Consider the following 17,651-nt stretch of genomic DNA (forward strand, 5'->3'; position numbering starts at 1 on the left):
TTCTAAATGAATACAACCCTTCAAAGTATCTTTATCAGGCGAAATTTGCTACACATTAAAATAATCTTCATTATATGCTATAAGAGGGCAAGTGAATATCATTTTACATTTTTCTTTCCAATTTATGGAAATTAATTTATACCACCATCGTCGAAATTAAGAATTTTTATCGCTTAGACGTTCCTCTAGTCCAGATTATCCATGTAAAATGAGAGTTTTTTTTGCTGGTGAAATAAGCTAATTGCTACTACAACCCTTTTATAAATATTTGTTGAATTATACCCTCGATAATTTACGTAGGCTTTTCTGTGTACCGCTGGTGCGTCTGCAATCAATTGCACCGATAACACCATCGAAAGGTCACCGCGTCGTTGAAAATAAAAAAACGAGCAGCCTGGTGCTCAATTGCAATCATTGCGTAAAGCACATTTAAAATGTCAAAGCACATGTCAAATGTGTTAATAATTTACTTAAAGGTTTGACATTTACGAAATGGGACGCTATATGCTTGAACAAAATTGAGAAATATTGAAAACCTATTTCCAAAGTGGTGAGTCTTCTTCTTCTTTTCTGATTTTCAAATCGGTGGCTACGTCAATAAGCAAAATTGTCGGATTTGGGGCTCAGAAAATCCACACGTTACTGTAGAGAAGCAAATGCATCCACAACGAATCACTGTTTGGTGCGGTTTTTGGTCTGGCGGCATTTTTTCGAAAATGAGCGAGGAGCCGCGGTTACAGTAAATGACGAGCGTTACCGTGACATGCTTAACGAGTTGTTTCCAAAAATTGAAGAGGATGACATGGACGACATTTGGTTTCAACAGGATGGTGCAACTTGTCACACTGCCAAAGTTACACTCGAACTTTTGGCTACCGTTTTTGAAAACCGAATAATCAGCCGAAATTCCGATATCAATTGGCCGCCTCGGAGCTGTGACTTAAGCCCGTTGGACTATTTTTTGTGGAGAGCCGTTAAGGAAAAATGCTATGCGAACCATCCAGAGACGATTGATGCTTTAAAACACGAAATGGAAGTTGCCATTCATGAAATTGGAGCCCAAACAATCGAAAATGTGCTTAAAAATTGGGTTGATCGAATGGCCTACTGTAAAGCCAGTCGTGGCAGTCATTTGAACGATATTATTTTTCATTCTTAAATGACAATGTTCAATCTTCAAAATAAAAAAAAAAATTTTGGAAAAAATATTGATTCGTTTTTTTTTATAGCCGTTTCAAAAAGCAAATTTTACATGGCCCACCCAATATTAGTTTGATTTAGCGACCATTAATTTGTTTATTGAACGACTTATGGAAGATTGGCTTATTTTGAATTGCCTTGCGATTTTAAAGTAAGCCGTTATTCGAGACACCTATGAAAAAACAGAAATTACTTAATCTCATCATCATATACTTCTTTCTCAAGTTCGCTTCTTCTCCAAATTATCGTGTTTGTTTTGAAGTTGTCCCTCAATTGCAAAATCCAATTTTTTTTTGGCCTTCGAATTAGAGATAGATTTTATGAGAAACTTAAGTACACAGCAATCATGATCAGCTTCATAACTTCATAAGACTTATATGGATCTTTGAGAATTCGTTTTAGGAAGGACCAGACATACGAGAATTTTGTATATATATGTATACAAATATAGCGGTACTCGCCTTTTAGCATATACAAGGCGCTAATGGACAATTTGAGATTAAAACTAATTTACTTTTATTTCGAACAAAATTTAATGAAACTTTACGAACTTTTTGCACATATATGTATCTATAAAATCATTCAATAAAGTTTCCATTACATACTTACTTAGATGGCACTACAACCGTATGCCGGTTTTGGCCTAATCTAAAACATTGCACCATCTAACTCGATTCGCTATTTGCTAGCCCCAGTTGGGGACACCGAGTGCTGCTAGATTTTGTCTCACTTGACCTCCCCAACGTATATTTGGTCGTCCTCTTTGTCGTCGTCCACCGGTGCGTTCCCTCTCAAAGGACCCAAAGGACCCGAAGAGTTATCCTTCGTTTCATCTGCAGGCTGAAGTCGTTCTGGCTGTTAACAGTGGTTCTTAAATAAACAGAGTTCTTCCCACTTCAAATTCGCGCTTGCCAATATCGTCAGCATACGCCAATAGCATGACACTTTTGTAGTACGACGGGGCTTCTCGTAGCGCTTAACGTCATTTTGCGCTGGCGTATAGGTTATATGGGGATACCAAACTCAGACATAGCGGCGTAGAGGCCGTTCCTGTTTGTGCTACCGAAAACAGCTTTGAAATCGACGAAAAGCCGCACTGATAAGGTCCAATCTTTGACGATGGGCGTCAATCATCACGCGACGTTAATAAGACTAATCTAATGATAATTTATGCCGTTTATAGGACCTTCCTTGAGGATTAGGCAGAGTACGCTTAGGTTTCAGTCCTCCGGAGTGGCTACCATATTTTGCAGAGCAGCTGGCGCATGCGGTGTGCTAGCTCTCCGCCTCCAGCTTTGAACAGCTCTGCCGGTAGTCCGTCGACTTCTTCGGATTCGTTATTTTTAGCCGCTATATCACTATTCGAACCTCTTCAAGGTCGAGTGGTGTTACGACTATTTTATCCTCCACGACTGGGATACCGGTCTTAACTTCGTTGTCCATACTGCTATTGGCACCGTTTACTAGGAGCGGATGTTCGGAACTTCCCCAGAGGATACTTGGGAGTAGCTCGGTAGTTGTGAGCTTCTTCGACCATACGCAGAGGAATCATCCTAGCTAATCCCAAGTGAATGACGATCAGGAAATTTCCCTTATATTTACATTACCTGCAATAATCTACTCGATCCGGGTACGGAAATGATCCGTGTACCGAATTATTATTAGTTGCAGACTTCAGAGAAGACTTGGTGTTATAAGGATACTTGGATACTGATATCTCATACGTTGTAATTCAGGAGATTCAGAACTTGGGAGTTCAGCGGCTATAAGTTCGGTGCTATATGGTCATGGAAATTTTTAGCCATCCAATCTTGTGTCACCATCGCTTTGTGTGAAGGAGCAGAGTTTTGTTCAAAGATGTATGGGCTGTCACCCGATATACTATCAATCTAGGATTTCACTACTGCCTCTAGAACCTTGGAAAAAAACCATTCGAAATCCTTCAGTAAAGAAGTGTGATGGCATGACATGTCCTATGTTCCTCACAATATCTAAAACTATAACAGTGACTGAAAACTTCGTGTGCATGACAACAGGAGCCTCTTTAGGATCGGAACATAGCCATCCATTATTTTTCCGATCTTTTGGTCTTGGTCAAAGGTTTTTCGACAGAAAAAACCATAACATTTCAAATGCTTCAAACGCTAAGAACTATTAACCTTTCTCTCTCAGAACTTCCACGTGTTTTTTGAGTATGCAACAGATTCTGTATAGCCACCTATGCTTAAAATTCACGGCGAACTTATGAACGAATGAACGGGCGCACTTAACACAATAAGAGATTTCTAAATCGGTGTGATTTGCACAAATAGCGACGATAACTGCATGTATATTCATTTCTTGAGGGAAGTTGAAGTCCTCCATGTCTTATCTGAAAAAGAGGAGAAAGAAAAATAATGGTTTCGGGAAGTTATAGACACATATAAGCATGCCCTCCGTGCCATATACACCCTGTATGGATACGGCGGATACTCATCGGAAACTATTCGCAAAGGATTTTCCTTATTTGGTTGCCTATAACTCTAGTAAAAGGAGAATGACTCTTGCCAGCAAGTGCTTCTTCGAACTTGTGTAGTACGCAATTGAACAGACAATAACAAGACAAATTGCGTTCGCGTTTCAAACTACAGTCTGTGTCAGAAAAAAGGAACCGTGATTATTCATGAAGTATAAAAGATATAAATTTAAATAAATTCGATAAAAAGTATGTACAAAACTACGAGACGTGTAGTCTTCATTGTTGGAGTATATCCTAGCATCTTCTCGGTATGCTTTGAACCAGCTTTTCTGCGTAGCTCACCGAAAAAGAGGACCAGATTTTGCGAACTTGACGCATGAGTTGCTTTAAATCGTGGCCTGGCTTTCCGGTAAGATGCGTTTTCATAATTCCCACACATTTTCAATGGGGTTGGCGTCTGAGGACTGGGAAGGCCAGTCCAATACTGTGACGCCACTTTCTTTTTTTGTTGTTCCTCAATGTGTTTTTTGCGAGCAGTGGTTTTGATGATGTGGGACGGTAGGATATGTTCACCTCCTTCAGTCGACGTTCGATGGTGTTGATACTCATATCTATTCCCTTTTTAGCAAGAATTGTGCGTGCTTGGCGTAGTCGCAAAGAAGGATCCTGCTTAAAAAGTTAGACGATCACTTTATCCTGCTATTTTGTCGTCACTCGCTTGAAGCCACGCTCGGAAAAGTCATCAACACTTTTGTAAACTTTATACCGCGGATACTATAATACATCACAACAAACTTTTTTGATTTTTTAATCACTTTTACAGCCGCGGCGTAAGATAATTACGGCCTTTTCGAATGCGTGCAAAATAAAAATACCTCATCGAAACGCTTCGCGTGCTTCTCACTCTTTTTTGCCTAGTTGCGTTTAGAAGAAAGTTTCGAACGACACTAACCTGAGTTAGCACTGCCATCGTAGGCTTTGATTGGGACTATTATGCAGCAAAAAGCAGAACGAAATATATCTTGAAGTTACAAGAAAAAAACCGGTTATTTTCTTCTGACACAGACTGTAAGTTTCCTCACATAAGTTTGTGAAAAGATTCACTATGCAGATAAGAATTATTTGAATTGATAAGAAATAATTGTAGCATATGAATTTGTGCTCTGTCTCTCATCAACTATAGTACCTACAACCTAATTCAGTAGAAATTGTGGTGTCAACGCGCAAACACTTCACGCTTGATCAAAAATAGTGACTGTCAGGACGTTCGCAAAAAAAAAAATCAATACAAAAGGTACAAATTCCACATGTATTAGCCTGATCTGTAAACTAAATAGTCTGAAATTATATTTAAACAAATTGGAACTGGATTTTTCCTGTCTTTTCTCAAAAAAATGTGTTTGAGCATAGTAAAATATACGAGTGTGTTGGGCTGGCGTTGTGCGATATGTATAAGCATATATTAATAATTATTTCGAACCACAACTACAATGGGGATGTTCGCATTTAAAATTAAAAATAATAAAAATATACTCTGAACCTATAATATAATAAATAAGTACATACCTACTTAATATGAACAGTATTTTATTTGCAATTCTTAACTGTGTATTACTAATGCTTTTCGTTCCAACTACCATTACTGATATCGTTTTTTTTCCTGAGTTATATGCTATTGTATTGTAAATTGTCGAGTATGCTTCTATTTATATTAGTACACAGTGATCGTTTGAAAGATTAATATGTTTTTTGTAATATCTCTTTTGTTGCATATCCATATGGGAATACTTAGAATTTTTTTGCTGGAAAAACTTTAAACAGTTGCCATTTGGTAATTATGAAAACAAAACATTAATGAAGTCGTTATAATTTTAGCATTAAGCTCGCAATTAGTGCTTAAAATAAATTTGTATGTACATATAAATGGCCTCCTCATTGCATTTATGAAGACGAACTGATCGGCCTAATCTGGTACCACTTTTTCTAGCATACCCGTCCTTATCTCGGTTAAGAGCCTCGAATCATCTGCACTGAGCAAGTATGCACAAATTATGATTCCGGCGTGTCAACCATATCAAACAGTTACTCGTTAAGCTTGTACTAGAGTTTTGTGATAATTCTGGTAAACTAACAAATAGTTTTATTTCATCGAAAATCTGATATATTCGAAGCAGATGGCTAAGTGGCTAATCTGATAATTTCACTGATCATCATGTATTTCAAAGAAGGAAGACACGCTGACGTTTAAGCAGACACAAAGTTTGTCCACCGTTCCATACTTAAACGTATCTTGAAATTGAATTTGATTTTCGTATCTAACTTAATTTTTAAATAACCCAACCGTACAGTTGCTCAAAGTATTGTCCTTTAGCGAATTGAAGACTAAGAATTTGGGACCAGTTGAGCACTTTGGTGATATGTGTTTCTTGAAACCACGTTTTCGTTGCCTTACTTAGGGCCAATTTCCTGTAGAAGGGGTATTTTCAATGGAAAGGCCCTAACTACTCAAGTAGCTCTTAAATAGTTGTGGTTCAAAATGTTCAAGTAGTTGTTAGAAGGTATTTATCCATCGATTCTTTCGCATTTTAAAGTTCCATTCCAACTAACCCAACTCAACAGCATCAGCGATCTGCCGTCAAACTTTAAAGTGGGTTTCACATATTTTTTTATCAAAACGACACCTATTCTGCACCACATGTACTGTCACCCATGTGAGAGGAATCTTCGTTCCATGCATCTCACAAATCCCCGACTATATTATTGTTCTCCAGTCTTCAATTGTGTAATGATTATTTGTTAATGTACTATGTTTTCAGTAAGTCTCTACGATCAACACATTCCTACGAGAGGTTGGTTAATATGCCGACAGAAGGGCCAGAATAAAATAAAATTAATTTATTTACATACATATACTTTATAGGAACTAATATAAATGTTGTACATGTACTTTTTAAAATGAAATAAATTCTGCTAGAAACCCCAGAGGTGAGTCCTCTGCCTACGATGCCTAGTGCTCCCACTCCATATTATGTGGAGTTCATCCTCATGGACCAAGTTCATCCTCAACACACTTCACGGCAAACAATTTCAGCATTGTTGACTACTACTCTAGTTTTATGAGGTAGTTCGCCCAGGAACTCGTTTTATAACTGGAAGAACAATTGATAGACGAAATGGCGTGTTGCCAAAATTAAGGCAATCTACGCGATCTATGTACATATTTTGCAGGAATTCACATTACTTAATACTAAATAAAAAAATATATTAAAAAAAATATTGAATTTGGTGTCAGGTTTATTATTAGTTTAAGCATCAACCTTGCATTATGTTGTAATTATGTTTTTTGCGACCACAGAATGTAAAAAATATAGAATAAGTGGGCTCGGGGATTAAGAGTGGTTCGGCGGTTTTCAACTTATTCTCAACGGACTCAGGAAAAGTAGATAATTGAATTGTGATTTCTTTAATTTTTGGTATTTTACTAAAACTTTTTTGTTATATTGTATATCACATCTATACAAAATTAAAAATAAACTTTATTAATTTGTTTGTTGTTTTACAAATTTGTTTATTTACCCACTGTTTATCTTCTTGTGGTCTGTTTGTCATCTATGGTTCAGACGCCAACGAAGGTTTTTTTGAAAGTAGTATAAGTTCGATTTTTAAACAAACTAAGTTAAGGGTAATTTTGATGAGCTATAGACACCTTCTCTCCACAGTTACAATCACAATTTCAATAGAGTTCTATTTAGACATAAAATAAACAAAAACAGTTTTGCTGTACAATGCTATCGCACAAATATTTCTTTTGAAAGTGGAATAAGTCCTGAGAATTATAATTAAAACAACTTTCTTATTGAAATTATTATTGATTATTTCTACTTCAATGCACGCTGCCCGTCATTCATTTCTTCTAAACGACAGAGCTTTTGCAGTTGTGAAAACAGCATTAAATAACAAGGGTCAATTATACACTGCCAAAGACTATTATAATGCAATAAGGCCTGCCGAAAAAGAACAGCTTCCTTTCTTATGAAATGAAAAGAGAGGACTTTGCCTCAACCAAATCTCTAGAAGGGCAGTATCAAACAGAAAAAAAAACAGGCGGGGAAATTGTTAAATGGCTCAAAATATGTTGGATGAGGTTCAAAAGAATATTTTATAAAATTAATAGGACTATGAATAAGTTCGTGCGGTTTTACAACAGATGGCGTAACTTGATTATTATTCCATCGATCCACATTTCCAAACATTCATTGGAGAGCTACTGTCGTAAGGCACAAACGTCAGTATAAGTTTTTTATTTGAAGCGTAAACAACAATATTTTTACCACACTTGAAAATGTCGAATTTCGTGCCAAATAATGTGTTTTTGCGGGGAATTCTTCTTCATTATTTTAATATGAAGAAAAAAGCAGTCGAAAGTCATCGTATCTTGGTGGAAGTTTATGGTGAGCATGCTCTATCTGAGCGAACGTGCCAGAAGTGGTTTGCACGCTTTAAAAGTGGTGATTTTGGCTTGGAAGACGAAGAACGCGAGGGTGCGCCGCCAAAGTTCATGGATACCGAATTGGAGGAATTGCTCGATCAAGATCCGGCTCAAACGCAAGAAGAGGTTGCAAAAACTTTGGGAGTTGATCAATCAACCATTTCCAAACGTTTAAAAGCCATGGGAATGATCCGAAAGGTAGGCCATTGGGTGCCGTATGAATTGAAGCCAAGAGACGTTGAACGCCGTTTTATGGCATGCGAACAACTGCTTCAACGGCACAAAAGAAAGGGTTTTTGCATCGAATTGTTACTGGCGATGAAAAGTGGGTCCATTACGACAATCCAAAACGTCGGGCAACGTATGGATACCCTGGCCATGCTTCAACATCGACGTCGGCGCAGAATATTGATGGCCTGAAGGTTATGCTGTGTATCTGGTGGGACCAGCTGGGTGTTGTGTATTATGAGCTACTGAAACCGAATGAAACGATTACGGGGGATGTCTACCGACGACAATTGATGCGTTTGAGCCGAGCACTGCGAGAAAAACGGCCGCAATACGCCGATAGACACGACAAAGTTATTTTGCAACATGACAATGCTCGGCCACATGTTGCACAAGTGGTCAAAACATACTTAGAAACGCTCAAATGGGATGTCCTACCCCACCCGCCGTATAGTCCAGACCTTGCGCCATCCGATTACTATCTCTTCCGATCGATGCAACATGGCCTGGCTGACCAGCACTTCCGTAATTACGATGAAGTCAAAAAATGGATCGATTCGTGGATTGCGGCAAAACCGACCGAATTTTTCACAAAGGGAATCCGTGAATTGCCAGAAAGATGGGAAAAAGTAGTAGTAAGCGATGGACAATATTTTGAATATTAAATTTGTAACCATTTTACGTCAATAAAGTTTCAAATTTCGAAAAAAAAACCGCACGAACTTATTCATAGTCCTATGTATGAAAGAAAATGCTCCATTTAAAACAATTTTTTTATTTGAAAAAAGGAAAGACCAAAAACTCACGGCACAATTAACATGTACATGTGGAAAATCCTGCGAGTCGGCACTGCAAAACCTTGTTGCTAGGGTAGAGCTGGCCATCGACAGGAGGGACTACGCTATGGGTATCTTTTTAGACATAGAGGGGGCGTTTGATAATGCCACTTTTGATAGTATGTGTAACTCTGCTAGTAGGCACGGCGTAGACCGGGTGCTAGTAAATTGGATTCGTTCGATGCTGGCCCAAAGAATCATTTCGGTGCGAGCAGAGGAAGATCTGCTGGTGCCATCTGGGGTTAACAGAGGCTGCCCCCAAGGCGGTGTGCTGTCTCCGTTGCTCTGGTGCATGGTAATCGATCCTCTACTCACCACCTTAAACGATTCGGGAGTCTACGCACAAGCATATGCGGACGATGTTGCTTGTTTGGTAACAGGCTCTTCGCTTATGAACATCTGCAGGAAAGTGCAGAAAACTTTGGATCGGATTGACACTTGGTGCTGTGCGAACGGGCTGTCGGCAAATCCCGCCAAGACTGGTATTGTCCTCTTTACCAGAAGGAGGAAGCTTGATGGACTCGTTCTACCAAAGCTAAAAGGAGCCACAATCCAGCTATCCAAGGAAATAAAATATCTTGGAGTAATCCTCGATAGCAAGCTCCTATGGAAATCACACGTTGAAACAAAGGCATCCAAAGCGCTGACAGCTTTCTGGCAGTGCAAAGGTGTCTTTGGGAAAACGTGGGGTCTCTCTCCTAGCAAGGTCCCATGGATCTACACGGCTATGATAAGACCCATTATCACCTATGCATCAGTGGTCTGGATGAGCAGACTCTCCCTAGTGGGAGTCAGGAGGACCTTATCGAGACTACAACGCACTGTGGCCATCTGTTGCTCCGGAGCTTTTCCGACTACTTCAGGCCCGGCACTAGATGCTCTGATTGGTTTACCACCATTTGATGCTTTCATCCGAGGAGAGGCCTTGAAGGCCATCTGCAGACTGAAACACAGTGGGAACTGGTACGGCCCTTGTCCGGCATTGGAACACAGAGAAGGCATGGACATCGATCCAACGATTCTCTCCATGCCCCTTGACTCCATGCCATCAAGGGTCGTACTTCAAAAGAGATACAGTGTAGTGCTACCAGAGGCTCAGTTGTGGGGAGACTCAGAAAATGAGCCCGGCAAACACTATTTTCGCATTTTTACGGATGGCTCCAGGACCGAGCATGGCTCCGGCTCTGAGGACTACGTGGAATCCAGCGGGACAAAACTGTACTTTGCTCTTGGAATGCATGCATCTGTGTTTCAAGCGGAGGTGTATGCAGTTCAAGAAGCGATGAACTTTGTTGTGGAAAAACGATGGAGAGGCAGATCTATATGTGTCTGCAGCGAAACAAACAGCGCTTATGGCCTTAGATAGCCCTCAAACCACATCAGGGGTAGTGAAGTCCTGTAAATCCAGGCTGAACTATGTCGGCAGACATAATAGCCTGATGCTAACATGGGTCCCGGGGCACGTGGTTATCGCGGGTAACGAGACCTCTGACTCCTTAGCTAAGATGGGCTCTGAGGCCAACTTCTTTGGCCCAGAGCCCGCTTTGCCACTCCCCTCTGCGGTCATCACGGCCACGGTTAGCAAATGGGTAACTACTACCCACAAGCGAGCTTGGCAGGCTGAGAGAGGCTGCAGATGGACAAAACTGATGTTACCTGTCATGTCCGATCGACTGTCGCAAACCCTTCTGTCATTAAGCAGAGGGGAGTGCAGACGGCTGGTTGGACTGATGACGGGCCACTTTCTGTGGGAAAAGCACATGGAAAGGTTGGGCATCTCAGACAGTGTACTCTGCCCAGCTTGTGAAGAGGAGGATGAGACGGCGGACCACTTCCTGTGTGTCTGCCCCGCCTTCGCTCGAATCAGGTTTGAGGCCTTTGGCACTGATGTGTTAAGAAGCGACCATCTTGGCTCCTTGGCACCACAAGATCTACTCAGATTTCTTCGGAGATCGGGTAGATTTAAAGAAAATTAAAAGGGAATCCAAGTGTAGTACAATGGACTCAATTAATGTCTGAGTGCTGCACTTGCTAGTTGTCCCGACAAAAAAAAAAAAAAAAACATGTTACCACTTTATAAAACTTCAAAGAGCATAACAAGAGAGAAATATGACGATATGACAAGTTTACTACCTTACATACCACCTATTCACCACAAATACTTCAATACCTGTATGCTAACTGTAAAAGAAGACTAAGTTTAAAATATCTTTTTTTTATTTAAAGATACTAATGAAGTAATGTAAGTAAAATGTTTATATTTTTAATATAACTGAAATAACTCTTTATAAACGTGGTTATTCGTGTATTTAAATGTCTTCATTTTGACTGTTACCTTCTACATAAAAATCCATTTCAGTAAAGCTTTATGTCTATAAAAATATGGACTTAAATGTGCTCCTGTTTTTATTTCTTGTAATATCTAATTTAATAAAAGTGGTATAAGTCCGTGTGGCTGCTCATATGTAAGTACATAACAAAAGTAAATATTTATGGGTTTTCCTACAATAACATATTGAGAAAATCTCAGTAAAATTTAAGAGTAGATATACATTTGGTTCCATAAAAAATATAAGCTTTGACTTCACATTGCAATTTAGTTTAACCGAAAATGTATTTCTATTTGAACATCCTCAAAATCTCCTCCCAAGTCAGCACTATAAAAAGTAAGACATTTTTTTATTCTAATAATTGAATAATATACTGTGCCATACATATTGGCATGAATGTATTTTCAAACTAAAGTCGGAACCAATGTTATCCCACACCGTTGTGATTTTTGGCTTTTTATACCAATTCGTGTTTCGTGCCAGGGGTTTCGAACCTCTGCACTTTCGAATGGTAGTCCTGCACCAAGCAATTCGACTACGGCGGCCACTTTGAATAAAAAAAAAGCTCCTCCTCCTATTTGCTGCGTGCGTCTTGATGTTGTTCCAAAAATGGGAGCCACAGTTTTAAGCCGTGTTAAATCCAAGTGCCAGTTAAATTCAATATTGGCAAAGAAATTAAATAAAAGGAAAATAAGAAGAGAAAAGAAATAAACATAAAATAAATTAGTTCTAGTAAGCCTAAAAGAGCGCTTCAAGCAATATATTTCGATCCAATTGTGATGCATAGTTGTGGTAATGTGATAGTTTGGGGAGCTATAGAAATAAGGGTCTGTAGACTGCTTTAGTCTTGGACCATATAGGATCTGAATCAAATCAAAGTGCACCGCAAAATAATTATGCTCCAATTCAGCAACTACAGTCTCCCATAATAGCAAGACCTACTAGCAAGGATAAATTAAAGGCAACTCTTAGCAAAGTATGGTCGGAAATAATGACGTCTAAAACTGAGAATTTATTGCTATCTATCTCAGGTCCTTTGAAAGAAGCTGAGAAAGTCAAGGCGGTCCAAAAAAAAAAATATTTAATATAATTTTTTATAATAAAATGAGTAGGTTTGCTTGTTTACTTTGAATATATATTTAAATTTTTGTTCCGTGAACTTTTTAGTTTTTGTAAAATTTACCGTTATGATTGCGAAAAATATATTATTTTTAGTTCTTGTTTGAGTTCAATAGCTCGGACTATTACGTCTAAGAAAAACTAAATAAGATGAAGGGTTTTCGAGGCTGTACTGCTCAGATGCCTAATAGAGGTGTGGTTGCTGAGGTCGATATACAGAAATACCATGCCTGAATGATTTAGTTCTGCTGAACGACCAATTATATACATATACATTATTTATTATTTACAATAGTTCCCAAATTATATCTCAGATGTAGTTATCTAGTAGTAGTGGTCCTTTAAGTCAAAATATTCAGACTTTCGTGTGTGTAAGTAATATTTTATTTTTACGATAGTTTTGAGTACAATTTTAAAACACTACTTTTATCAACTAAGTCTCGTAAAAATCTGTCATACTTTGTAATTGCAGCACAAATGTCTCTTCTGCGATGGAATCTTGTTAAATGTTTAGCAGTGATTTTCTACATTATTGCGCGCAACCAGGTCGGTGTTTGTACTGCCAATGTCCAAATGCATCAACATTCATCAGAAGAAGACTACAATTTCAATAAAATCCCACAAGAAAAAATTGACAAACTCAAGGTACCGGCAGATCAAACGCTCGTAGTGCGTTTGCCATTAAACACGTTGCTGAAATATACGTCGTATAAAGATGTTTCTATATTACATTTTCGGGTCCCGCCAGATACACGTACCGCCTTCTTCACATTTAAAGCATATGAGGAGTCCAAAAGTGCCTTCCGTAAGTTCAAAATATACTTAAAATATATGATTGTAGTATTTCCTTTTCTACAAGATAACAATTCTTTAATGGATGTGTTCCAGATATAAACAACTCCCAAAGAAAATGTTATATAAGAAGTTTTATTTGTAGTCACAAATATTTAGATGAAGTACTCGTATACGAGCATGATTCAATTATAGAAAGTTAGGTAAGCAAACAGCTTTCTCTCTCCATCTTGACTAATCGGCTCCCTTATTTGAAAACATGTTGCTTCTTTATAAAAAAAAGTACATGTTTCACAAAAAAACTTTTGAATTGTAGTAAAAACTAAACTTTTGGAGCAAATTATATGGTCGGCAACACTGTTTCCATTTTGACACGTTGCTTTATTCATATTCGTTGAAAACCGTTTATTTAATTGGAAACATTCGAGTAAGTATTGTAATAAAAACAAATTATTTTGCAAATTGATAATGTTTTCCATTATTTAGATCGATCATGTCCTGATTCTGGTTATAGTCGGTCATATGAAGTTGTCTTTCTGCTACACGCAGCACTCGTTTGTGATTACTCATGCATGTAAATCTCGATTAGGCATTTGTACAAACTTTTATTAAATATTTTCCTTCATAGGTTGTTAGAACTGCAAATACAATCGCGGTCACCTTACATATACCATAGTTAGTAAATTATGTTAGAATATTTATAAATAAATTGAATTTAAAAGTTTTTATTTGCAGGAGTTCACAGGCGCGTAAGTGCAGCGGGAGGTGTGTTGAAGAGCTAAGTGGTAACCCTGTAGTGCTTTTTAGAAACGAAGGCAAGAATGCGTGTGTTTCTACCATTATCATACATATGTGGTTCTTCGGACAATTGCATGGATGACATTAAGCGTGCTGTGGTGATGGTCGTTATGTGTCTGGTGCTGGTGCCACTGAAATCGACTTGACTTCCGAACTGGCTGTCTCCGCCGATACCATACCGGGTCTAGAACAGTACTCTGTAAGTAGATCTACGCTCAAGTCCTCGCACTTTCCATCTACAAGGGACGTAATTCGTAGTTATATATTTGAAGTTAACAATTTTTAAGACGTTTGGTTTACAGGTTTTTGGTTTCTGCGCAAGTTCAACGTCCCTACATTTGCTCGAATCAGTGCAGCGTTCCAACACCCATACGAGCCACTTTCCGCAATTTTTCTCATTGCATTCGATTAACGTAAATATATGAATTATATTAGCAATATATGAAATATTTGTTTTGGACCATATGAATAAATTTTCCCAACACTTACTAATATTAGGGCCAAGTATATTAAGGTAAACAAACTTTAAACTATAAACTACTAAACTTGTAATAAAAAATATACTCGGAAATCTACATAAAAGCTTATTTGGTTTACTACCAGCTTTTCCTTTTTAATGTAATGAAAATACTCCGTTATGCTTACTTTTTCTCGTTTCACATCTAACTAATGTTTGTTTTACAACTACGAACTAACTTATAACACATACTTAAGCAACGAAACATAGTTCTGCGTGCTCTTGTGATGTTAGATAAACATCGAAAATAATCTAAATAAATATTATATTTGCTTTAAAAGAAAACAGTAATTGTTTTGTGGTTTTGTTTTAATGTAGTTTAAATAACCAATATACTTAGTTTTTCTCTAAATACATGACTAATTAGCTAATTTACGTACTTTTTTACTACCTTTAGGCAAGAAGGGGAAAACATTTTCCCTTCTTTCTGCATCCTTCGTAAATGCAGCCCTAAATTAAGGGAGTGTCAAAGCGCCCTTGTCATTACTTACCTTACCTTCTATAATTAAATCATGATTCCTGATTGGCGCTGCGATCGCTTGATCGAGTTTTTCAATTGATATTCGTTATATTGACAAAATTTAGCGCACGAATGCTATGCCAAAAGAAGAAAGCAAAATGCTAAACAAATTACATATGTATATACATATATGGTATATACAGGGCCGTAGAGAGCATATCCGGGCCCGGGGGAAAATTGCAAATGCGGGCCCTTTCAAATGATGTCTAATTCATATAAATACGTATAATCTCGAGTCCGGGCCCCTCTGAAAACTCCGGGCCCGGGGGAAAAAGAAAAATAGGTATGATGAGATGGGGAAAATATGTTGTGTGGAAGCAGTACATAAAGATGTAAAAAATTAAACTTTTCCATAGAAAGCAATGCTAAAAACTTATTGTAGGTCAACAACTACCAATAAGACTCAACTAGAGTTAAGAGAGCATTTTATAAAGGTAGCAAATAGAAGGTTAGTAAATACAAAATATATACCTAACATTTGTATTATATGTATATACCCTTGGATGTTGGCGATTGCCAGCCAGGAGATAAACTTTTTAGGCTCAAGGTTTCGACCTTATGGCCTATCAAATGATAGTCAATGCATTCGACTAAGGCGGTCACCATACGTAGTATCACTAAAAAGTTCCTATAGAACAATCAGTCTTACGTATTTCATGTTGAAAACCATCGAAAAGCTACTGGAATGTTACCTAAGAGAGGGGGTTATCTCGATAATCCCACTCCATAAACTGCAATTTGCATTTTAAAAAGGGAAGTCCACAGTTACAGCACTACACACAATTGTTCGCGATATAAAAAAGGCCCTTGACCTAAAGGAAATAGTCCTCTGTGCTTTTATGGACATTGAGGGTGCATTTGATAACGTGAACTTTCAAGCAATAGAACTGGCACTCTCCAGTAGGGGAGCCGATCCAGCAATTGTTAAATGGGTAAGCAACGTGCTAAACCAAAGGATAATCAGAGCGAAAAAAGTAACGGTTTTGGGAAGAAGCCTAAATATTTCCTATTTGATCTATTACATTTTTTAAATTTCAATTAAAATATTTTCCAAATACATATCATAAAAAATTGTAAATAAATAATACTTTCTCTTTTACAGAGCGAAAATGTAAACCTCGTAGCGTGGAATTGCACCTCAAACCCGGAAGTTATCCTGTAATTAGCCCAGAAAATATCACGTTCCCAAAAAATTTTTTGGGTGCTAATCAAAGGTATAATTTTCTATGCAAACACACATATATATACATATATATATATATACATGTATCTATAATACTTGTATGTACTTGTCCAATATTGAAATGTAGATAATATGGTATAGTCAACTTCGCGGCCGCCGTAGCCGAATGGGTTGGTGCGTGATTACCATTCGGAATTCACAGAGAGAACGTTGGTTCGAATCTCGGTGAAACACCAAAATTAAGAAAAACATTTTTCTAATAGCAATCGCCCTTCGGCAGGCAATGGCAAACCTCCGAGTGTATTTCTGCCATGAAAAAGCTCCTCATAAGAATATCTGCCGTTCGGAGTCGGCTTGAAACTGTAGGCCCCTCCATTTGTGGAACAACATCAAGACGCACACCACAAATAGGAGGAGGAGCTCGGCCAAACACACAAAAAGGGTGTAGGCGCCAATTATATATATATATATATTCCTTGTCAGCTGTTACGATCAAACTAATGAGAACCCCATGTAAATGAAAAATTCCTTCCTTCCGTTTCGTAGTATCGTAGATTTTATTTCACGATATTTGAAAAATCCTGTAAAACCCTGTCAGCTGAGAACTCTCTCACCACACAGTGTTGCCAAGCAGTACATTTCGAAATCATTTACAAAAAAAAACTTAGAAAAATTATAATTTTTATTAAAATAACTTAAAAACAATGTTGAAAAATGTTAATTAAAGATAAATTAACTATTTGCATTTGTTGGTTTTTAGCTTTGGTTTATTATACAATGAAAAATTGTAACTGATAACGCGGATGTGTGAAAAAGTGAGTACGCAAAAATATCAATGGCAACATTGTGTAGATACAGGGTGGGCCATATAGCGTTTGCGTTTTGAGCCACCTATTTTTTGTGAGAATGGTAACACAAATGACATGTCAAATGTGTTCATAATTTACTTAAAGGTTTGACATTTACGAAATAGGACGTTATACGCTTGAACAAAATTGGGAAATATTGAAAACCTATTTCCAAAGTGGTGAGTCTTCTTCTTCTTTTCTGATTTTCACATCCGTGGCTACGTCAGTAAGCAAAATTGTCCAATTTGGGGCTCATAAAATCCACACGTTACTGTAGAGAAGCAAATGCATCCACAACGAGTCACTGTTTGGTGCGGTTTTTGGTCTGGCTGC

General features: G+C 37.9%; 1 protein-coding gene across 14 annotated transcripts in view; it reads left to right on the top strand.

Moving 5' to 3' along the window:
* Positions 1–17,651, top strand: part of LOC128871883 (uncharacterized) — an 87,494-nt gene that overhangs the window by 49,626 nt on the left and 20,217 nt on the right. For 8 of the 14 annotated variants that reach the window (XR_008456073.1, XM_054114029.1, XM_054114016.1 and 5 more), the window contains 2 exons: positions 13,133–13,465; positions 16,390–16,501. Coding sequence is in view for 8 of the 14 variants with exons in the window: in XM_054114029.1 (XP_053970004.1) it covers positions 13,138–13,465; positions 16,390–16,501 (440 nt within the window). In the remaining 6 variants the exon portion in view is untranslated. Of the gene's footprint in view, positions 1–4,850; positions 4,953–13,132; positions 13,466–13,519; positions 13,880–13,938; positions 14,027–14,080; positions 14,128–14,174; positions 14,664–16,389; positions 16,502–17,651 lie in introns of those variants that run through there. The other 6 variants (XM_054114025.1, XM_054114024.1, XM_054114027.1 and 3 more) reach the window with 6 other exon arrangements.

Source organism: Anastrepha ludens, chromosome 2 (assembly GCF_028408465.1).
Source record: "Anastrepha ludens isolate Willacy chromosome 2, idAnaLude1.1, whole genome shotgun sequence".
Classification (NCBI taxonomy): Eukaryota; Metazoa; Arthropoda; class Insecta; order Diptera; family Tephritidae; genus Anastrepha; species Anastrepha ludens.